The sequence below is a fragment of the Platichthys flesus genome, chromosome 10, assembly GCF_949316205.1.
Source record: "Platichthys flesus chromosome 10, fPlaFle2.1, whole genome shotgun sequence".
NCBI lineage: Eukaryota > Metazoa > Chordata > Actinopteri > Pleuronectiformes > Pleuronectidae > Platichthys > Platichthys flesus.
Window position 1 is genome coordinate 23,218,919 of NC_084954.1, and position 22,890 is coordinate 23,241,808.

At 43.3% G+C, this 22,890-nt stretch overlaps 2 protein-coding genes across 2 annotated transcripts; one reads left to right on the plus strand and one right to left on the minus strand.

Annotated features, from left to right (window-relative positions):
• Positions 1–54: 54 nt before the first annotated feature.
• lamtor3 (late endosomal/lysosomal adaptor, MAPK and MTOR activator 3) lies at positions 55–3,803 on the minus strand. The gene is made up of 7 exons (XM_062397099.1): positions 3,678–3,803; positions 3,436–3,471; positions 3,043–3,077; positions 2,886–2,944; positions 2,508–2,641; positions 2,081–2,144; positions 55–438 (listed from the first exon to the last, which is right to left on the minus strand). Exons 2-7 carry the CDS (start codon positions 3,442–3,444, stop codon positions 365–367), a joined length of 375 nt encoding a protein of 124 aa, XP_062253083.1. The 5' UTR covers positions 3,445–3,471; positions 3,678–3,803; the 3' UTR covers positions 55–364.
• Positions 3,804–6,185: 2,382 nt separating this feature from the next.
• LOC133962125 (protein YIPF7-like) lies at positions 6,186–19,079 on the plus strand. The gene is made up of 6 exons (XM_062397582.1): positions 6,186–6,273; positions 13,668–13,790; positions 16,423–16,565; positions 16,908–17,053; positions 17,162–17,343; positions 17,852–19,079. Exons 2-6 carry the CDS (start codon positions 13,669–13,671, stop codon positions 18,012–18,014), a joined length of 756 nt encoding a protein of 251 aa, XP_062253566.1. The 5' UTR covers positions 6,186–6,273; position 13,668; the 3' UTR covers positions 18,015–19,079.
• Positions 19,080–22,890: the final 3,811 nt, after the last annotated feature.

Here is a 22,890-nt window from a genome sequence, read left to right on the forward strand (position 1 = left end):
CTACAATATGAGGAATATGTATATGACCTTGATGAAAAAGGTCAGGGAAACCAGTTTAGGTGCTAAAAATGAAACATTTATTCAGAATTGATTTGACATACAAACTCTTAGCCGTGAAGATGCAGATGAGGCGCAGCTTAACTCTACAGAAAACAGCAGGAAGCAACGTCAACAGACACAGTGTGTACAGGAGAGTTCACTCGTGGTGCAGTCACGTCTGAAGATGTTCATCCTGAACTGTGGAAAAAACCTCCGAACAAGATTTTCCCACAGGATGTGAATGCATCAGCAGAGATGGAGATTCAGTGAGCAGGATGCGATCCAGGCAGGTGATCTTGCTCAGGGTTGTCCTCCTTGTCGGAGCTTATGTGACTTCCACCACCTGCCTCAGTTCCTCTATTAGTGGAGCCAGCTCCTTCTCCAGACTCATGATGATGCCTGAGGACACACAGAGTGGGTTGCTGTTAGCTTACCAGTCAACTGGGCCCTCGCCAAACATCCGAAATACAAGGAGGAAGGAACCATTAAGTCTGTGACGACCCACAGACCCTGTTCTCTGGCAAAAACGTCACCTCTACACACAAGTCATCCGACTATAGAATACTGCTATATTATTCTGAATATAAAATACTGTAGTGTATTTAAAATATATCCTTTTTTTTTCATTTTTGCTGGATCGTTTATTGAGGTATTTTCCTCTAATTTTAGTCATCTGCACTGTTTATTAAAATAATGAGTTATAAAATCTCTGATATCATGCGTGTCCGGTTCATTCTTCACTTCAGGTTAGTCACCCTGGTGAAGGCCAGAGTGTCCCAATGCATAGGTGCACTTCTTATCCTCTCCATCTTTAGGCGGCAGTACCCACTCTAATTAAGGTTTTTTACTTCTTTCAACAGCAACAGTGACTTGGTTTGTTTCATGCTTTTTCCAGACAGATGTGCTCCTTTTTTTTTTTTTCTTAATATATGTTTTGTATGTATATAGAGCTTTTCTAGGCTTTTTGACCACTCAAAGCCTTTTACAGTACAATTAGCCAATCACCCATTTCAACACACATTCATACAGTGTATCTATTAGCAGCACTCGTTTTTCTATTACAGACACGGTTGGTACAGCCATCAAGGGAATTTGGGGTTCAGCATCTTGCCCAAGGACACTTCGGGATCCAAATGGGGAAGACAGGGATCACACTGCCACCCTTCTGGTATGAGGACCACCGCTCTACCCCTCAGCCGCATGCCACAAGCTAATGTTGAGTTGCTATAACAGGACTAGTAGACCATAGTGGACGGTTGTGTAGAGATTGTGGGTATGTACCATAGTTTGCTCACATTTTTGGGGGGGTCATTTTTTCTTATAAAAGTCAGACACTGACTTTCACTCCCCTCACCACCTCCACAATGTACCAGACGTACTGTGGTTATTTATAGTCCCATGAATATCTGACAGAAAAAGAATCACATGCTCTGAATGAAATCTCCAAAAGAGTTACTTTGTGCTTGCATTGAAATGATCTGTCAACTAAGAAAATCACAAATTACATTTTCTCTACATTTTGAAGTTCTCACCCTTACGATGTAAAGTGCCTTGGGATCATGTATGTTGTGATTTGGCACTATATGAATTAAATTGAATGTGAATCTGAATGTTGACTGATCTTAACGTGCTATGTGTTGGTGGTGGATGAACACATTGCACTCAGATTCAAACTGTGCCCACATGCATGTGATATGACTGTACTGTTGAGTGGGTCTGAAGCTTGTAGTTCATATTTTGTCACCTCTCTGTTAAACTTATTAACTCAGTCCTGACAAATATTTCCTTGGGCTAAGAGGGCACAAGACTGCTCAACAGGGGGATACAACTGAAAGTGAATCAGTTGTAGCACTGCTCACTAAATACACTGTATTCAGTTCTTCCTTTAACATGATGGATGGTAGACAGATATTTTAGCAAAGGGGTATTCGCCCCTTCTGTTTTCAGTACCCTCTAAAAGTGAGGCCAAAATATTAGATTGCCCCCTCATGGTGTCTTTGCAGTGCACTGAAGTGAGCAGTGACCACGAACGAGATTGTACCTGTGTTGGCGCTGCTGCTGGCAATGAAACTGATGACCAGTGGTAATCGATTGAACTGCACAATCTGTAAAACAGAGACACAGGAAACATGTCAGGTTCAAAACTTTTTTACATTACAGGCAAAGTTTGTCAGAAAGCAATCTGACAAGATCTAACAGTTGACTGTTGGTGTGGTGTGTCAGCATCTTTGACTGAAGGTATTCAGTCAACACAGGACATGTGTTGCTACTAATTCTGAGTGAAAGTCCTCATAAACAAGCTGATGAGTATTTTTTTCAGCTCTAAACAAATGTGTTATCAGTCATAATAACACATTGTTTGCATTTGGGAGATGGTTAAACCTGACCTGAAAGTTTCAATAATTTACCAGACAAATCTATCGCAGTCTACTAAGATTATAATCCTGAGTGCAGAGTGGCTGTCGGACCTGGTAGGTGTTGTAGTAGCAGATGATGCTCTTGTTCTTGGAGAGACCAAGCTTGCTTCCCTGATCTGTGGCCAGAGCAAATGTGGACAAGAAGCCCGGCCTCAGAGCGTGGACTGGAGCGTTGTCATTGGCAACTGCAGTGACACAACAAGAATTGACGACAATCAAATACACAATGAAACTAATGAGAAAAGGATTAGAAGATGAAGTGAGAAACCGGGTATCACATGACCAAGCAAAAAGAAAGGAGAAGAAGCCAAGCAATATGACTTGAGAGGGATTAAAAAAAGACAACCCAGTTGTGTTAATGTGACAGAGGAAACACAGAGCTACAAAAGTCAAGAAGGGGATTTTCTAGGATTCAGAAATGTTTGTTACCTTTGATGACGGGGACACCGTCCCTGTCTGTCACCACAATAGCATGAAGACCTTCCACACTGAAGGAGGGACAGCAGATCACAACGATCAGATACTAAACATTCAGACACTAACAGGGGACATGGCTTTATCATTGGGTGCATTAAGTCACACTCACCTCTGCAGCTGTTTGTACAGGTATCTCTTCAAATCCTGCACAGAAAATAACACATTGGACAAAAAAAAATGACAAAGAAGGCAAGATCCAGTACGAGAGTCACTGACAGACACAGTGAGTCGATGGGTTAAAGCGGAGGTGTGTAGATACAAGGGGATGTCCCGTGTTTACCAAACATCTGGTTTGATCTCGTTGGAGAATCTGTCAGGTTAAAGCTGTGGTTTTCTGATCAGTCTGACATGAGACACGACTTCTGTCATTCACCCTCCAGATACATGTTGTATAAGCGACATATGCAACGTGCCGTCGCAGCATGTGATGCTCGGTTCTCTCAGTGAGAGCAGGCTGAGGGACGAGCTAGCAGGAGGAGGGACAAGGACGGAACATACTCACATCAGCCATGGTGGCCACGATTTGTAGTGTCAGCAGCTGTGTGGGAGGAAACAGGCGACATTAAACATGTCAGTAAGTTGAGTGAAAGTTAAGTAAGTTCAAGCATAACGTGTAAACCGATTAGCAATTAGCGGGGATTAGCTACTTCCTGTTTGGATTCAACAGCCCGCTGCTGGAGTGAACCTCTGGGCGCTGATGTACACACTACGACCCCACTGAGGGACGCAGGAAGCCTCACCTACCTTCTCTGGACGCCTTTTAAATGGACTTCACCACCAGCAGACACATACTCGACCCAACTCAAGCGCCAGACGAAGTCACATGACGGGCTTGTTTTGTTTCCGGCCAAACAGGAAGTGATGAGGAACGTCAGCACTGACGCAAACACAGCGTGCAGAAATCATACAGTATATCTCTATCTCTATATATTTATATGTATATCTATATATATACATATAAATATGTATATTTATCTACATATATCTATATCTTCATCTATATCTATCTCTTTAATTACATGTCTATATCTATATACACTCCTGATCAAAATCTTAAGACCAGTTAAAAAATTGCATGAATTTGCATTTTGCACTGTTGAATCTTAGGAAGGTTCTAAGTAGAGTTTCAAAATGCAAAAAGAAGAAATGGGAACAAGAGACCAAAAGTTGTGAGCAGGCAATTTATTGAAAACAACAATTTAACTGAAGTAGGCTGTTCATCAGCTGATCAAAAGTTTAAGACCACAGCTAAAAAAAACAAAAAAACTCCTAAAACAGAAATTAAAGTGTCAAAAACTGACTCAGTAATGAGTAGCTCCACCATTATTGTTGATCACTTCAAAAATTCGTTTTGGCATGCTTGATGCAAGTGTTTCCAAAAGGCTACTGCAAATGTTGCGCCAAGTGGTGAAGATGGCTTCACGAAGGGTATCCACTGTCTGGAACTGAAGTCCATTTTTGTAAACTTCCCTTGCCATCCATCCTCAATTGGATTAAGATCAGGGGAACACGCAGGATGGTCCAAAAGAGTGATGTTATTCTCCTGGAAAAAAGTCTTGGTCAGACGGGCATTGTGGATTGGAGCGTTGTCCTGCTGAAAAACCCAGTCGTTACCACACAGACGAGGGCCCTCAGTCATGAGGGATACCCGCTGCAACATCTCCACATAGCCAGCTGCTGTTTGATGCCCCTGCACAACCTGGAGCTCCATTGTTCCATTGAAGGAAAAAGCACCCCAGATCATGATGGCGCCCCCTCCACTGTGCCGCGTAGAAAACATCTCAGGTGGCATCTCCTTGTCATGCCAGTAATGTTGGAAGCCATAAAGACCATCAAGGTTAAATTTCCACCTTTGAATGTCCCATGTTTGGTGCTCCCTTGCAAAGTCTAAACGGGCAATTTTGTGGTGTTGAAGGAGACGTGGCCTTTGAAGACGTTTCTTGTTTTTGAAGCCCTTCCTTCGCAGATGCCGTCTGATGGTTATTGGGCTGCAGTCAGCACCAGTAATGGCCTTAATTTGGGACAAGGATCGTCCCGTGTCTTGACGGACAGCCATTCGGATCCTCCGGCTCAGCGCCGGTGAGATTTGTTTGGGTCTACCACTTGATTTTTTTGTTCCATAACCCTGAGGATCTTTTAAGAAATGCAAAATGACTGTCTTACTGGGTCGAACCTCAGCAGCGATGGCACGTTGTGAGAGGCCTTGTTTATGCAGTTCAACAATCCTACCACGTTCAAAGACGGTGAGCTTTTTTGCCTTTGCCATCAAGAGATCCTCACAGTGTGATTACTTGACAGGAAATGACATGGAATCCAAATTTTTGCACAGATTTTGGCTTTTAAAGGCTGTGGTCTTAAACTTTTGATCAGCTGATGAACAGCCTATTTGAGTTAAATTGTTGTTTTCAATAAATTGCCTGCTCACAACTTTTGGTCTCTTGTTCCCATTTCTTCTGTTTGCATTTTGAAGCTCTACTTAGAACCTTCCTAAGATCCAACAGTGCAAAATGCAAATTCATGCAATTTTTGAACTGGTCCTAAGATTTTGATCAGGAGTGTATCTACTCTCTCTCTCTCTCTCTCTCTCTCTCTCTCTCTCTCTCTCTCTCTCTCTCTCTCTCTCTCTCTCTCTCTCTCTCTCTCTCTCTCTCTCTCTCTCTCTCTCTCTCACATACATGAACACAGAAACACACACACACACACCTTATATTATCTTATTAGATAATTTGTCTTCTTAGTTGTAAAGCCATCAATATATTGAATCTTGAACAAATGATTGAGGAAAATGTTTTATTCCACATCACAGAACTTTTAAGTCGCTTGAAAGAAGTTCCTAGGAGTGGAAGTTTCAGGTTCGCTAAGTTGAGAATCATTAACAAACTGATTAGCTCAAACCAACACAATTTTAGGAGGAGCAAGTGAAAAAGAAAAATTGATAAAAGTATATATGTCTGGTGGTGTATTAATTGCTGTGCTGTCCAGAACCAACTAAGTTGTAGAGACAGAGAATGGGAAGAGAAAAATTAAATACAATGCCAAGTGAACAGCAGTAAACATCAGCTAATGTTAACTGTGTTCATATCAGCTAGACCATAACTTTTGTACATTATTTTGTCAAAACCTGTTGTCTTGGATGAATAGAGAAACATCAATAGACAGCTCTCTTGCAGAGGCACAGGGCAGTTGTCATATCCCTGAGACCAAGTCCAAATATAACCACCTATTAATAGAATATCCTCCCAGCGTGCACATGTTCTCTGCCCTGACACCACACAACTCTGTGAAGTGGCTTGAAGGAAGCCGTCTACACTCTCTGGCTGTGTACTGTAGACTAAAACAGGTGAGTGTATGGAAGTTGTGTGTGGCCTGTAGGCCTCTACTGCTATTTAGGAATATTCTGATACTCTTGGTTTTCCATTAGCCAGAGAGAAGACTTTATCAAATCTGTACCAATTGTTTTCCACTATCTACCCAGACTATCCTTTGAGGGTTGCAGGGGGGCTGGAGTCAATCTAGACCCGGCGCCAGAGCAAATCTATACAGGGGGCACGTCGATTTTGTGGGAGGGCCCGCATCAATATTATGACAGACAGGTGTAGCCTACAAAAAACTCAATTGCGACAGTCCACAGCAGCATGCATGGCCAACAGCATTGACGCATGCCGCTGGCAAATAATACACATTAACACACACAAACAGCCAAATATAAATCACATTTGCATTGTGTGCGCAAATAAACAAACATACAAAACATTCGCAACATTGAATCATGTGCTCGGCAAAAACATTGTCGCATGTGAACAGACTTCGTCTCTTTTCACCAGAATTTGTAGGAAATGAGCGACAAAAACCAAAACAATTACCATAATAAGTTGTGTTTATTTTTATTTTTTTATCGGTTCGCTGTCTGTGCTCTCGGGAGGGGCCGGGGCATGCCGGTGTGCAATGGGAGAGAGAACGTTGAACTTTGTGTGGAGAGGAAAAAGGATGCACGGGAAACCCTGTTCAGTTCTGAAAGTGGTCCTGTAAAGGAAACAAATAAAAAAAATAAGTTGACGAGGCAAAAATAATTTTTTATGAGCTGGGAGATTTTTTTTGATTTTATTAGATTTTATTTTGAGAGAGAACGCTGTGAGCAGGGGAGAAAAACAGCTGATTGTCATCTTGTCCACTGCCTATGTTAAACACTGGTTAACTGTTTTAGACTAACTGTTCTCTTTTTAAAATCGTTACAATTTAATATGAGTAGTCTTATGAAACGGAGAATACCGGTACTTTCCACCATCCTCTGTTTGGATGAGGAGTTATCGCGGCTCCTGCAAACACACAGGGAGCAAGTAGGCCTAGCAGGCTGATGCGCATGAAATGAGATAAAAAATAAAGCGAATCAACAGTGTTTGCCTATCTGCTCCCACAATAGGGCTCTCCTCCTGCAACAACCCCATTCTCTGCAACACTGATTGAACAGCGTGACATGTAATCATAATGAAAATAGTTAACTCACCGATTGATGCTAGTAAAGTATGGAAGTAAATCTGTGTCATCGGGATTTGAAACAAAAAAGACATTGAATTTCTAGCACTGAATATTTATGCATGGAAATTATGTATTTGAATGTTTTTCAACGTTTAAAATTCAACCGCAAAAATTCAACCTCAAAAAATTCAAGCTCAAAAAATTCAACCGCAAAAAATTCAACCTCAAAAATTCAACCTCAAAAATTCAACCTCAAAAAATTCAACTGCAACATCCGGGGATCCAAGGAGGAGCAATCGATTCCAGATTCAAGATCGGGAGCGTGCGTGAGGTGCTTCGGTGAGTGTTGAAACTCTTCTATATGCCATCGGTGTAGTTTGTTTCTGTAAGATGTAGTAATAGACAGCTGACATGTGTACATTCACGGACTTTATTGGACATAAACTAAGTGGAACTTAAACGAGATGACGTTGGGATTTTTTTTTCCGAACGGGCCAGTGACTGGCATGGGTAACGCCAGGATTTCAATTTTGGATAGGCCACTATTTAATAGGAAAAATAATACTTATTATATGATCCCTGCCTGACTTGTTTGTGTTTATCTGCTGTAGACGAGCTTTAACAGCGCGGTGCGCCGCTCTCTCTCCCGTTAAAAGTGAATGTCGCTCACCCAGCTCTCTCTCTCTCTCTCTCTCGCTCCACTGTCTCTCTCTCCTGTTACTACATGTGTTAAACCAAATGCACGAAAAGCAAAATCAAATCAGAAATACGTAGACCACTTCTTTTTAACTCGCATACATATTTATTTTCATCAATGCTGCCTACCACACAATCAAATCCGAACATCCCTTCCTCTCTTTGGAAAAGACGGTCGCTCGGTGTCGACGTCGGGACACAATATTGCTCTGATGTTGCATGTCGAAGGTGAGTTAGCTTCAGCGTTGTCAGAGCTGTCAAAGCGTCTTGGTGTAACGTGTCTCCCACATACCTGGGACACCGTTCTCCACCGGCGGCGTGAGGGCGGAGGACGGGCACGGCTGGGCTGGGGAACTTTATTTTGAAAGGTTTCCCGGCCCTGTCAGCTGTTTTAAGATATAATATATTTAAATTTTTTGGCTCGGCGCAGTTTTTGGCGCCCCCCTCTGAGTGGCTCCCTAGGCAACCGCCTATGTCGCCTGTAGGAAAGACCGGCCCTGTCCTTACTGTTTCGGCTGTAGCTTCAGCGTTGTCAGAGCTGTCAAAGCGTCTTGGTGTGATGTGTCTTAAAACAGCTGAGGGTTACAGCTGACAGTGGAGCGAGAGAGAGAGAGAGAGAGCTGGGTGAGCGACATTCACTTTTAACAGGAGAGAGAGCGGCGCACCGCGCTGTTAAAGCTCGTCTACAGCAGATAAACACAAACAAGTCAGGCAGGGATCATATAATAAGTATTATTTTTCCTATTAAATAGTGGCCCATCCAAAATTTAAATCCTGGCGTTACCCATGCCAGTCACTGGCCCGTTCGGAAAAAAAAAATCCGAACGTCATCTCGTTTAAGTTCCACTTAGTTTATGTCCAATAAAGTCCGTGAATGTACACATGTCAGCTGTCTATTACTACATCTTACAGAAACAAACTACACCGATGGCATATAGAAGAGTTTAAACACTCACCGAAGCACCTCACGCACGCTCCCGATCTTGAATCTGGAATCGAGGATCCCCGGATGTTGCAGTTGAATTTTTTGAGGTTGAATTTTTTGAGGTTGAATTTTTGAGGTTGAATTTTTTGCGGTTGAATTTTTTGAGCTTGAATTTTTGAGGTTGAATTTTTGAGGTTGAATTTTTTGCGGTTGAATTTTTTGAGCTTGAATTTTTTGAGGTTGAATTTTTTGCGGTTGAATTTTAAACGTTGAAAAACATTCAAATACATAATTTCCATGCATAAATATTCAGTGCTAGAAATTCAATGTCTTTTTTGTTTCAAATCCCGATGACACAGATTTACTTCCATAGTAAAGCTGGAGACGCCTTTTCCCTGTGGAATGGAACCTCCTTAGCAAACGGTCCTTCCACTGCTGCTCCATGCATTTTCGAGTCAAGTCCTTCTCAAAACTGAGCTGGATGAGGTGGGCCTTCCGTGGATGCAGCATACTCCGCCTGTGATCACTGAAGATGTTCTTCAAAGAGGAAAATGAGTTTTCGCATGTGGCAGTGGAGGCTCCGAATGTTAAAGCAGACTTGAATGCCACCATGACACTGGGCATTGCTTCCAGGGTCTTGTGGAAAGTGGTGAAAAGTGTTTTCACAGTCCAGTTTTCATCCTCTGCGTGCGTGGAGCCTTCCATTTGGGTGCGAAGGAACTGTCGAGCTACCACAAACTCTGCATCGATAAGTTTTGTGCCGGTCAAATCTAAGAGGGGCCTCACTTTTTCTGCTTCCAAAAAATTGTGTCACTCTCTGGGTCAAGTGAAGCCAGTGATTCTATCAGCGCGCTGTTGCGCTCTCCAAAGCGCTGTGCCATCTCTCCGCACACTGCGTCTATACATCCATAATACAGTCTGAGTCTCTGTTGTTTTGCTGTGTTTTCCTGGTCAATTCGTGCACCCACAGACTGCTCAACAACGAAATCTTGTAGACGTGTGTTGGTTTCTGTGCGTCTCCTCTTGCTTTGTGGGTTATCCTCTGGCTCTGCACACTGATCCCATAACGTACTGAACTCGGTTTCGGTGCGGAGGCCCTCGATACACTTTGTAGCGGCGTTCACCAGTTGGACAGCTGTGTGAAGATCCATATCTTTTGACTGGAGCAGTCTATTTGGTGCTTCAAACAGGGTCAGAATCTTGCTCATCAGAAGCGCAATAAATCTGAAACTGGGTTTGGAAATTGCGCGCAGCAGTCCCACTGCTTCCACTCTCACATCGGCTGGGAACAAGTGTGTGTCGAGTTCTGTTAGCAGCTGGGAAATGTTTTCATGTGCTTTGCTTATCACCTGCACTGTGGCCAAATGACCCGTCCAGCGTTGGTCAAGCAGACGTTTTAGCGTCTCCCCTTTATAATGAACAGCGACTGTGGGTCTTCTTATGAACTTGTACAACAGGTTACACACACTGAAGAAATCTATGACAGGCTGCTCTGCGGACATTGCCTGCACCACCACCAAATGGAGCTGATGATTGATGCAGTGGACATAGGGGATTTCTCTCTTCAGTTCCTCTTGAAGGAGTTTCTGTACTCCACCATGTTTTCCCGACATCACGGAGGCGGCCCCGTCGTACACTTGGCTAAGTATTTTGTCGGTGCTCAATCCTTTCCTAGTGAGTTCGGAAATAACGGTCTGTGTCAGAGTCTTAGCATCCCCCTCCTCTGCCGTGGCTATTGTCAAAAGCCGCTCTCTTATTTCACTGGTGTGTGCGTCAATAAACCGAAGAACAATTGAGATATTTTCCCGGCCGGTAGGATCCCTTGTTCCATCAACTTTGATCGAATAAAACTCATCCCCCACCTCTTCAACAATATGCTCCGTCACTAAGATGCTCATCAATTCTATTATTTCGTTCTGTATGTCATGAGAGGTGTAGGTGGCCGTGCGGGGAATAGTTTCCATTATTTTGGCCAACTCTGCGTCTTTCTGCAAGGTATACAGAAACAGTGACAGGAACAGCCCACTGCCTGACTCTGACATGCTTTCGACTGAATCGTGGTCCCCTCTGAAAGGGAGTTGGTTGTCAGCTAAAAATGCTATCATGTCGACAATGGTAGACACGTAGTATCGGTTCCGAGCAAGCTGATCTGTGTGCACCAGCGTACTTATTTTCTGACCTCTTGCTTCTCGCATCTGTCTCTCCCTCCACAGTCTCGCATGAGATGTGTTCTTTTGATGCGGCATGCCTGAGCAGTCCTTTATCAGTCTCTAAAGCGTGTTTCCAGTCACAAAAACCTTTAACGGTGAAAGCTGCATCACATGACGTACTAAATGTTCTGCATGGGAAACAAAAGGCTGCATCCGCTTTCACTGAATACTCTAGCCATGGTTTGTTGTGATACCACGCACTGGAAAAATTGCGCTTCTTCCCAGAAAACAATCTGGCTGGAAACGTATCCAGTTTCACCTGGTTGGGTTTACTCGTGCCAAGATCGTCCGGGGCTGATGCTCTTAGAGCGTGTGTAGCTGGCCCTATTGCAGCAGCAGTACCGGCTGTTGAGCCGGACCCCCGTGATGGAGGCGAGTTGGAGGCGGAGGTTGAGGCGGAGGCTGCTCGTAGTAGCAGGTGTGGTGACAGCGGCGATGGGACTGGTAAAGAAGAGCTGGATGCTGGTGGAGGCGACGAGCAGGCGGAAGGTGTTGGCAGGTCGGAGTCAGAGGTAAAAGGCAAGGTCTCGGAGGAGAGGGCTAGTGGCGGCTGCGTTGTTACAGCTAGCGGTGGGAACTCAAATCCAGCTCCAGCAAGAGGCTCAGCCCGGTCAGGGTTTAAGCTAACTTTAGGCCTACTTACTGTAACTGCAGGGTTTTTTCCGGATAAGTTCCATTAGTTTTTAACCAGCGTCTGATATCCATTTTCAAAAGCTACTAATTTGAATTTGTCGCTTAACGCTGTTGTTCCGTGTGACGCATTCTGAATAGTGATAGGTTTACACACATCACAGTCTCTATTTTCTACACATTTTTTATTTAGTTTAACAATTATTTTTGGAGATTTGAAATAGTATCTGACATCATATATATCTTACCTTAAAAAATAAAATAAAAAAGTAAAATACATTTTATTTTTACAAGGGCAAAGACATCAAATGAGCGGGGGCAAAGACACCAAATGGGCGGGCCCGGCCCGGGTCTGAGTCAGTCTATCACTGTGTTTATAGACCCTAAACTGACTGTAGGTTTGAAAGAGAGTCTTTGTTTGTGTCTGTATGTGGTCACCAGGATTCAAGATTCAAGATTCAAGAGTTTTATTATCAAATGCACAGAGATAACAGTTAAGCAGTCGCTGGCAATTAAATGCTTGTGTCACAGGCTCTCTTCTAACAATGCTCAAGAATTAAAAAAACAAAAACAAAATTTGAATAAAATAGTGTAAAATAGAATATCAAAACTTTAAAATATTAAATAAAATATATATATCTATATATATATATATACAACTGAATAAAGAACAAACAGTAGTGCAATTTGGTGCAATAGTGCAAATATGACATGGTGCTTATTTGTGAGTCTTATGGCCTGGGGGACTAAACTGACTCTGAGCCTGGTGGTGCGGGCCCGGAGGCTGCGGTACTATGGCTTAGGCTATGGCTGGGGTGAAAGGGGGTCTTTAATAATCCGAGGGCCCGACTCTCGTCTGTGTCATACAGGACTGACTCTGGATGGATGGAGGTCTTTGGACTCTGGGAGGAAGGCAGAGTACCAGGAGAGAACTCACACAGACAAACTCCTCATAGAAATGTTCTATTTAACTTGAATAATTAAAAAAAAATCTTGCACAGAATAGTACAGCCATGACTCTCTCACCTTTAAACACCATTCAGCTTCTTTGTTCACATGACACTCTCAGATGGACAGAGGTTTCAGTTTTCCACCCTCTGTTGTAGAGACTTGATTATTGACTCTTCACCTCATTGTATTCTGGTTTGAAGCAGCAGCAATTCTCTGTAAATCTGCCTAAATCACCTCAGTGCCCCATTTGTGAACACTGGAATAATTGTTGTTTTTACATTGTTTTTTTATGTTGAGTGCACCAACGAACGACACCAAAGCAATTTCCTGTATGTGCAAACATACTTGGCAAATAAAATAATTCTGATTCTGATTCTGATTCTGAATCGACTGCATGATGTTAATACTGTTATCATAACATCTTCGATAAAGAGACCTGACACTGGTCAATGCCAACTCGATTGCCAAACCGCTGATAGCCTGTCAAGTCGAGTGATAAATGTTATCGTCCTCGCCATCCCAGCTCTAACGTCTAATGGGCACCTGTGTCTGGTATTTTCCCTTATGTACAGCAGCAGTGCCATGTCTCTTGTGTTTCTTAATGTTACAGTTGGGGAAAGCTCGATTTACATTTGCACAACAGGCTCTGATGAGAACCATGCATGAAAAGGAACAGACAGTATCGTGCTAGATATTCAAAGGGTGACACAACTAAGACTGGCTTACATATTTGACATTTAATACCCAGTGAGATGATTAAGATGATTTACAGTTGAAGGCCTGTGTTTTCCTCTCTAAACAAACTGAGTCTTCCTCTATTTCTCTTTTCTTTGTTCCTCTGATTAGCATGGGAGACTTCGAGCAGTATGAGCAGGACTTCTACCAGACAGGATATTACACAGATGACCAGGGTCAACCTGTGGCCTATTACAATATCTACGATCCCACAAGCCCTGATTACTATGGCGCGTAAGTATTCAGACTTCTGAGGATACACATACGGTGTGACTTTTATGTGCTACTGTCTCCTTTCGTTCACAGAGCTTCCCCGTGGAGTTTCTGACCACGGTTAACATTATTGTACAATGTCTATACTGAATGTGTGGGTCCATGTTTTTGTTATGTGACAGGTGAAGTTAACACATTGAATGGTGAAAAAGAGGAGAAGTGTAAGACTGCAAGCTAGTAAACGTGGATGTAAATAGTGCAGGTTTCAAATTTAAAACAAAATAATTTCAATGGTGAAAGAAATGTGCACACGCTCATTAGACATACAAACACACACACACACACACAAACACACACACACAAACACACAAACACATTCATCTTTGGTATTAAGTGGTTAAACCATTGTGGAAAGAACAATAACAACAGTGTTTGGTATGTGTTTGTGGTCTTGATGTGATGACTTGTTAAAAAAGGAAGCGCTCACACTCTTTCACTATTTCTTCACTAAGTGTTTGCAGTCAGTTGTTGTCAGGAGGTGATTTGTGTGTGTGTTGGAGGGGGGGGATGCCAACCCCTTTTAACCAAAATGTCCTAAACCCCCCCCCTTGATAACTTGTTAATCCTACCACCCCCTCTCAGGCACAGAGTCTTGCTTGTGTGTGCAGTGGAGCATCCGATAGAAAATGCTGCTAAATATGTCACATTTTATTCTGAAAGGTGTTGGAACTAAAGGAGGACAGCGCGCATTGTCTCACTCTCCTTCCATCTCCTGTCTCTGTCTTCTTGAATAATCATCGGCTGCACCAGAAGAAATCGACCCTTGTCAGTGGTTGCTCAAAATTCCTCCATGCATTGTTCCATCATATTGAAGTTATGTTTGCACAAGTTGAAAACATTGTGCTCGCAGATTTACAAATTGGTGTATAAATATGTATGAAAATAAATATTCAGTGGACAATCATGAGCGAGACAAATAAAGAATCAGCAGCATATGATTATTAGCAGTATAGTTGAGTGATTGTAAGATCACTGAAAAGGGTGGTAGGAACATGGTATGTGTGGGTTTGTGTGTGTGCTGTGGTTTGAGTTTGTGGGTGTGGGGTAGTTGGGTTGGGGGAGATGGGCAGGGTCTCCAGTTTTACAGCTTTGGGGAAGAAGCTGCATGTTTGTCAGTCTTTTGCTGTATGTTGTTTGTGTGTGTGTGTCTATTGTCCTGTATCTCCTCTCAGAGGGGAGCATTTTGAAAGGCTGATGTGCAGGGTGAGCTGGGTCGCGAGGAATATTTAAGTATCTGTCCTGGCAGGGCCGGTCTTTCCTACAGGCGACATAGGCAGTTGCCTAGGGCGCCACTCAGAGGGGGGCGACAAAAACTGCGCAGAGCAAAAAAAAAAAAATGTTTTATTTTTGCGCCCCCTTCTCTATGTGGTATGGCCAAAAAACATTGTATTTAATTACTCTGACAGTAATTTAAGTAGTTTCATTAGAGAAATCAGTAAATGACAGCAGCACTCAGGTGGAACGTTTGGCACGGGAGCAGTTGCACCCCGTACTGTCAGATGCAGTCTGGATGAGGAACTGAATGCTCCGTGTCGTTCCTGCTGCTGCTTCCATCCTGTATTCTACAGGTTAGTAGTGGGTGAGAGTCACCTACGTTAGCTCATAAAGCCTCGCTTGATCACCACGGGTGTCATTGAGACGTGTTGACAGGTAAAACTTAGAAACTCCGCTGGGCAGTGAGGAGAGACACTCGCGCACTAGGTGGGCGGGGCTACATTCGCCTGTATAGGTGTTTATTTTACCTGCACGTCGTCTTGCAGGCGGGTCGCGATAGTATATTGTTTACTTTACAGTGTGTAGTTCAGCTCTGACACACACAGACTCTGTAATTCATGTATTGTTATTGTGCCTTATAAAGACCAGTTACAAGCTAATGTTCAATAGGTCTATATACTTTGTTGCTGTGGTATCAATTTTGCGACCCATAACATATATCTCCAACCAATACTTTGACATTAAAAAAATGTATCTAACGTTAGGGTAAAATAAGGCAAAAATTGAGGTACGAACCTCCTTGGTGTTGTCAGAACATGCTAGCACATTGAGGCCTATGGTTAGAGTGTGTGTGTCCAAGCAACTTCGACGAAGAAAGAAATAATTTTATAATAAGTTTTCGTGTGGGGGGGCGCCAGGAGTGAAGCTTGCCTAGAGCGCCAAATGTGCTAGGGCCGGCCCTGTGTCCTGGCCCTGATGGCGTCGAGTGCTTGAAGCTGAGGCCCAATGATGCTTTGGCACATTTTGTTGAAGCTGCAGAGCTTTCTGCTCCTTCCTGGTGAAGCTGGCATTTCGCTGTGATTCAGTCGGGATGCTTTCCACTGACTGTGCACCGGTCGAAGAGGGTCTGGGTCAGTCTGGGTCTCCTCAGTTTCTTAAGGAAGTAGAGGTGGCGTTGTATTTTTTCAAACACAGTGGGGATGTGGACGAAACATACTATAAAATGTATCATGTAGCATGCAAAAATGTATTCTATTCACACCGTACACCAACTGTATCTTAGAGTACTTTACTGACTGTTAACACCTTAAAACTAGGAAATATTAGCTGATTATCAGTGTGGTTTTATGAGTCATTTTATTCAACTCCTGGTTTTCAGTGGGGAACAGGCTTCCACGCCAGATGCTCTTGATCCGTCCATGCAGCAGTACACTGGACAGTTCTACCAACCTACAGTGTCTTCTGGTACTGGTGGAGGCGCAGGGACAGATTCTCCTGAGGAGGAACCACCTCTTCTCGAAGGTAAAGACTATATGCTTGAAAAATAGACATTTTCTTTGGGTCATTATAACCTCCCATATGGATTAGCTGAAATCTAGCTGGCAATGCTCAGTTCATTTAGAGGTCAGATGTGTTTACCCCTGGAAACAGCTGGAGAACCAACTAATCAGTGAAACCAACATTCCTCGTTTCAGACTCCAAATAAAAGCCACATGGCACTGGAACGTAACAATCACAGAGTTACTGGATGATCAAGAGGAGCTTTTGTTGCGTTGCATGCAAACAGAGTACAAAGATTGGAGTTTTAAATATTTGTTTTCTGTGAATTGAGCAATCCCCCCCTGCTTTCTGTTCACTGTCCAGAGCTTGGCATCAGTTTTGATCACATCTGGCAGAAGACGCTGACAGTGCTGAACCCCTTCAAGCCTGCAGATGGCAGCATAATGAATGAGACTGATCTGACCGGTCCCGTCCTCTTCTGCATCACACTGGGGGTCTTTTTAATGATGGTGAGTCACTTGTGTGGTTCTGCCTACAGCTCAACCATTACCACTGTATATCATGTACGGATGTGCGATTTAAAACGTGTGTGTGTTTCTTGATTCTGGTTGATTCAGGCAGGTAAAGTCCACTTTGGTTATATATACGGGCTCAGTGCCACAGCCTGTATGGGGGTGTACATTCTGCTGAGTCTGATGAGTACTGTGGCAGTGTCTCATGGTTGTGTGGCCAGTGTCCTGGGCTACTGCCTCCTGCCCATTGTGGCCCTCTCTGCATTTGCTGTCTTCTACTCTTTGCAGTAAGTACCCGTGTTTCATTTCTGTTTCTACTTTTGACTTGTTGGATGTTAAAAGCTCAAAGGTTGAGCATGAAAATTCATTGGTGTAGCACATGTAAGGCGCCCGAACTAGCTGTTCCAACCACATGTAATGATCTTCATTTGACGACTAATGCATCACTTGTTAACTGCGTCAATAAAGTCATCATCAATATAATCCAATAAAATAAACCCAAAGCCACCAATCATCTCAAACGCCTATCACCATTTCCCCTTTATCCATTCTGGAAGCAGCACCTTTAGCTCACTGATCTCATGTCACCGATGCTGCCACAAGCATTAACACCTACACCATCAGCATACTAGGAATATTCTTCATCTCGTCCTACTGTTCTAAAGTAAAATGGTCAGTTTTAGTTTGAACTGACAAAAGAAAAAAGACAGTTACCATTTAAGAATCCACTCAGACTCACAACAGTTTGATTTCCAGCCACTTTTCATGCTTGCCATCCCTCTTTTGTTTCCACAGAGGAATGCTGGGTACAGTTCTGGCCTTGTTAGTGATTTGTTGGTCTAGTTTCTCGGCCTCCAAGATCTTCATCTCCACCCTCGGTATGGAGGGCCAGCAGATGCTGGTTGCCTACCCATGTGCCCTGCTCTACGGACTCTTTATACTGCTCGCCGTATTTTGACTGGCACTTAATACAACCCATAGTATTATCATCATTATTACAGTTTTTATTATTTATCTGTTAAGACGTCACAGGGGTATTTACCGAGCATTTTGTGGATGACTGCATGTTACAGAGCATCAGCTCCACACTGATCTCTGTTCTTATAAATGAGGCAAAAATGTTCTCAATGCTCTATATGCTTTGATTTGTTCTCTTTTCCATGTCGATGTTTGTTCTCTTGATTTATGACGTTTTCTTTAAACACTGTGCTGACTGTATGTTTTCCACTCTTTTTTTATGCTCATATTGAAAATGTGCCTCTATTCTCATCATACACCCGAACAGTCCATCGGCCAACAACTCACAAGAGGAAATAACACGGAAGAAAACATTCAGTGTGAAGTCTTAATATCTGTCCTCATGTGTAGGCTGTGCCAGTGAGTGACTACCTGATACTCAGCGTTCATTGTGCACCGAGCCGGGTTGTTAACCCTACATTTGGACTGTATTTTCTTGTTGACATCTCAAAGCGATTTACAGTACAAGGCACATTCATCCGTCCCCACACATTCATACAGCGCTTCTATGTGCAGCACTTTTTCTATTGCACACCATTTTTTATTACACAGACTGTTGGTAAAGCCATCAGGGGGAATTTGGGATTCAGGATCTGTACCAAGGACACTTTGGAATGCAGACCGCAGGAGCTCGGGAGTTTACAATGGTATCCTACAGTAGCCATTTTCTCTAAAGACATTAGAGGGAGCCACAACATCAGCTTAGAATGTGAAAAATACTCAGAGTGGCTGAGTGACTACAAACGTCCCACATCTCAAAGAGTGGTACAAGCTGAAACGCCTGTATGTTGGTTATATGGGTCCAGTTGTTGTTTTGCGTGTTCCCTCTTCAACACGCTGCCGTCTCATTCTGCTCGTTGCAGAAAACAAAAAGCTGTAACGGCCTCGAGTGGAGAACCCACCACATGAGTGTGAACGGGGACTGGGGAGTGCGTTGACACCGAGCCGGGGAGCACTGGGCGAAATGAAACAGGGGCACATTTTTTTCACACAACTTCCATGATGTATGAGGGTCTGAGCAGACTCTGACAACTGCAGGGTCGATGATATTCTGCAGACAACTTGTTTTGAGTGGGGAGGGTGAGCGGGGTAAGGGCGTGGGGTGGTGGGTGTCAGCAAAGTGTGCTGTGATATTAACAACAGCTAACTTCTGAGGGCACTGGTGCAATCAGTAGGGTGGATCCGGTCCCTAAGGGGCTGCATGAGCAGACAGGGTCAACTTCTGAGGGAACAAACCCCACGGCCACCTTCTCCCTGTGCTCTGTTAGTGGGAGAGAAACACCACAGCACCGACTCCAGTGAAGGAGAGTAAGTGTGTGTTTTTTTTTACCACTTCCTCTGAAAAAGCTTGGCGTGGTGGCCACAGACCCATTCGTCACACTGGGTGGAACTGGGGTCAAACAAAGCTGAAGAGAAAAGTGATGTGTATTGTAAACAGTTATCACGGTTTACAGACCCACTTCCTGCTTCAACTGGGACCCCCTCTTTCTACTGTCATGGTGCACACACTTTGACTGTGCAGCAAAGGTTCATGGGCGACGCTTAATACGCGTGTGTGACTTTCAGTTCGACCTCCCCGCATAAAGTGACACTGGCCACCTGTCCAGGATGTGCCCCCCCCCCTCTCCCCTTCAGCTGATATACTGCTTTAGCTTCCTGCATACAGGTACAACTTGAGGCTGGGTGACAATTATATTAATTTGAAATCTAGACTGTTGCAGAAACACACAACATATAGCAGATGCAAAGTAACAAAAAGTCACATAATGACAATTGCAGCCGAGCAGAGTGCTATTTTCTCAGTGACGCCATGGACCACGCTCTAATTGGCAGAGGAAGCGCTACAAGGACAACGTGTTCAGGAAGTGTAAAACCAGACCCAAGGATCTGGAGGATTCTGCAGCTGACTGGGACACCTGCAGCTGTGCCTGGGTGTGCCCCCTATGCTGGAGGAGGAACACACAAACCCATGGCTGCCTCTCCCATGACAAACATATTTACAATACACAACTAAAAGACAGAAGTAGAATTAATCACTGGAATCAATGGACAAACTGCATCATTCCCTTTAAATGGCTAACTCCTCTTAAGGCCTCCTGACACAGGAACACGGAACATGGTTGATCCTCCTCACAGTCTGGACAAACAGAGAAAAGAAATAACGACAGTTTGTTTACAGTGCTACGTTATGTTTATAAAGAAAAGTTTTCGTCGAATCATGAATTAAAAAGTAAATGAAGTCAGTTAAAATCCATTGTTTTCACTTTCAATGTTTCATGAATTTATAAAGATGTAACTGTAAAAGAAGTCGTTGTAATTGTGTCATGTGCCGACAAAGTATGGCAAGATATAAAAACATATAAGTGCTTCCAGCTTGACAACTTACTAAAAAACTACACTGTGCAACTGCTCTGATTTTTCTGACTCTACCTGAAGCATTACCTGAACAAACCTGGTGCAGGAGACATCAGAAGAAAACCGTACCTGTCTCCTCATCACATAAATTCTGCAGAGCAACATCTGACAATACAAAGGTGTAACTTTCTAAGAACTGACTGATTAGGCTGCACACTCTTACACGGGCCACAAATACTGCCACAAATCCCATTTAGCAAATTTCCTATTAATTACTGTATAGTAGTGAGCGTGCAACCCCTTGCAGTGCCAAACTCTGTGAGGGAACATGTGTGTATGTTCGACAGAAAGGGGAGGGAAAGGGACGGACAGTCCCACGGTGAGACTGCGAGGAGCAGGGCCAGTCTTTCTTCCCCTGACTGGACTGGTTAAAGCAAACAAATCCCTCTGGCCAAGCAGTAGGCCGAAGACAAGCGCTCCCTGGGCCCCGCGGAACTCTCCTGCTACTTTACACTAAACTCTTCCAGATGATTTATGGGCTCTCTCTCCTCGCAGAGACTCACTGCTGCTCACCTTTCATTCACCAGAGCACAGGCGGACGGGGGCTCTCCGCTCAGTGCACTGGGACTCGTCATTAACCCAGTATGCACCGCATGACAAGCACCACAATCTGCTGCACGTTCGACCTGCTTGTTCTGCTTTAAACCGTTCGTTCCCCCGCAGCAGTCAGATGAATTCTTCATGCTAATTCCCAGGGAGGCATTATGGATCAGTTGAATTCCTGTTTCTGCATCCTGCTGTCTTAATGCTGGGATGAACTCAAAGGGTTTATGAAGGGTCACATTTGCATATGGGGCAAACACACTGCTCTGCTGCAGGGATGATGATATGAACTTTCAGGGCTGCAACTGCCCCAGTTATCCTCTGTATTTTCATGTGGTGGACTGCAGGTACTTCAAAATACACATTTGGCGCTTTTATGATTTTAATTATTTTTTTTTTATAAACCAAATAGCATTAACGCGCCTCATTGTAATGTCTTTATTATAAAGGGACACCTGTCAACGGACCATCACCCCTGTATTTGTATAAGACTTGCTACAGCCCCGAATGTCACCAGGGTCTGTTTTGGCTGTTTTTACGATACAAGTTCAAAATCTCACATTATATCAAACATGCTGTGATCACACTACTCCCGGGTAGGAATATAGATCTTCAATAACAAATTGTCTTGCAGGTCCATCAGGGGTACATTCTGAGTTGAGCAGGCGTTTGGAGTTCTTATCATCAGAAAGAAAGTTGTTGAAATGGGATGTTCTAATGGCACCAAACCTGATCTAGCTATCTGAACCGTATGATTAGTAGTTACACTTCAAACGTATTATCCAGTGATGCTGGCTGGACATTAACTCAATGAATGCACTCGTTGTATCTTGTGTTATTATTACACACAAAATGTCCCCAATGTGTGGATAAATAAAGTTCTATCTCCTCTAAACACATGCATTCAAGTAACCAGGATTTTACTGTTGTATCTTAATATGTTTTGTATGCAAAAATCAAAATTTCTAAATTAACCAGCAACTATAGTTAAATAAATACATTATCGTGGAGCAAAACTTCAATATTTGACTGTGAGATCTCGTGGAGTAGAGTTGTAGTAGTAATTAAGACACTCAGGTAAAGTAGCCCCTAAAATGTGAATACAGTAATTGAGTACTACTAATGAACAACAATAATACAATTAAAATGATTTATTTATAGGAATATGGATGAGTCAATTTCAGTTGTTATAGTCTCATAGTCTATATTTAGTCTTGTATATGGCTGACTGAAGCTTATCTACTTTATTTTATATAACCCTGTTAGAGAGCTGCCCAAAAATGACACTTTACCCACCACTGTACTTTTACCACTACAGCCCTGCTCTCAGTCATACTGCTTCTAACCTGTAGCTTCTCACTCTGAAGCACAATACATGGTTGTTGTTATACTTGTCCACAGGACACCGTAATTGTTTCCTGCATTACTTTATGAAGCTAATAGCATTCCTGTGCTATTACCGATTTTTATGTATTTATTTTGCCATTTTTATATGCTTTATAGTTTTTATTGTTTGACTCGAGTCATTTGGTGTTTTTCCCACCAGTGGGTCGACCTGAGCTCTCTGTTTTGCTTTATGGTAAATAGGCTGCATTTAAGTGTTGTGCTTTTCTCGTCTTTACGACCACTCAGAGCGCTTTACACTGCGACTAGTGCAGAGCTTACCAAACTAAATTCCTAACAGCTCCACTGCAACGGCAATAAAGCCTGAATCTTCTGTCCAAATTGCACCTGAGCTTTAAGACCACATGTAAAGCCATAATAAAGACAGGCTGCTACAGACAGAAACATCGTCCAGCTGCCAGCAGCCCGTCACTCACTTTCACCGCCACTCTGGTGATGATTACCAGAGCTGGGCT

Excerpts from the sequence above, each read along its gene's own strand:
- lamtor3 (XM_062397099.1), bottom strand. Across the intron at positions 2,945-3,042 it reads CTGTACAAACAGCTGCAGAG|TGTGGAAGGTCTTCATGCTA; the intron begins GTGAGTGTGACT and ends TCCCTCCTTCAG. Across the intron at positions 2,642-2,885 it reads CGGTGTCCCCGTCATCAAAG|TTGCCAATGACAACGCTCCA; the intron begins GTAACAAACATT and ends GTGTCACTGCAG.
- LOC133962125 (XM_062397582.1), top strand. The coding sequence starts at position 13,669 with ATGGGAGACTTCGAGCAGTATGAGCAGGACTTCTACCAGACAGGATAT. Across the intron at positions 16,566-16,907 it reads GGAACCACCTCTTCTCGAAG|AGCTTGGCATCAGTTTTGAT; the intron begins GTAAAGACTATA and ends TTCACTGTCCAG. Across the intron at positions 17,344-17,851 it reads GCTGTCTTCTACTCTTTGCA|AGGAATGCTGGGTACAGTTC; the intron begins GTAAGTACCCGT and ends TTGTTTCCACAG.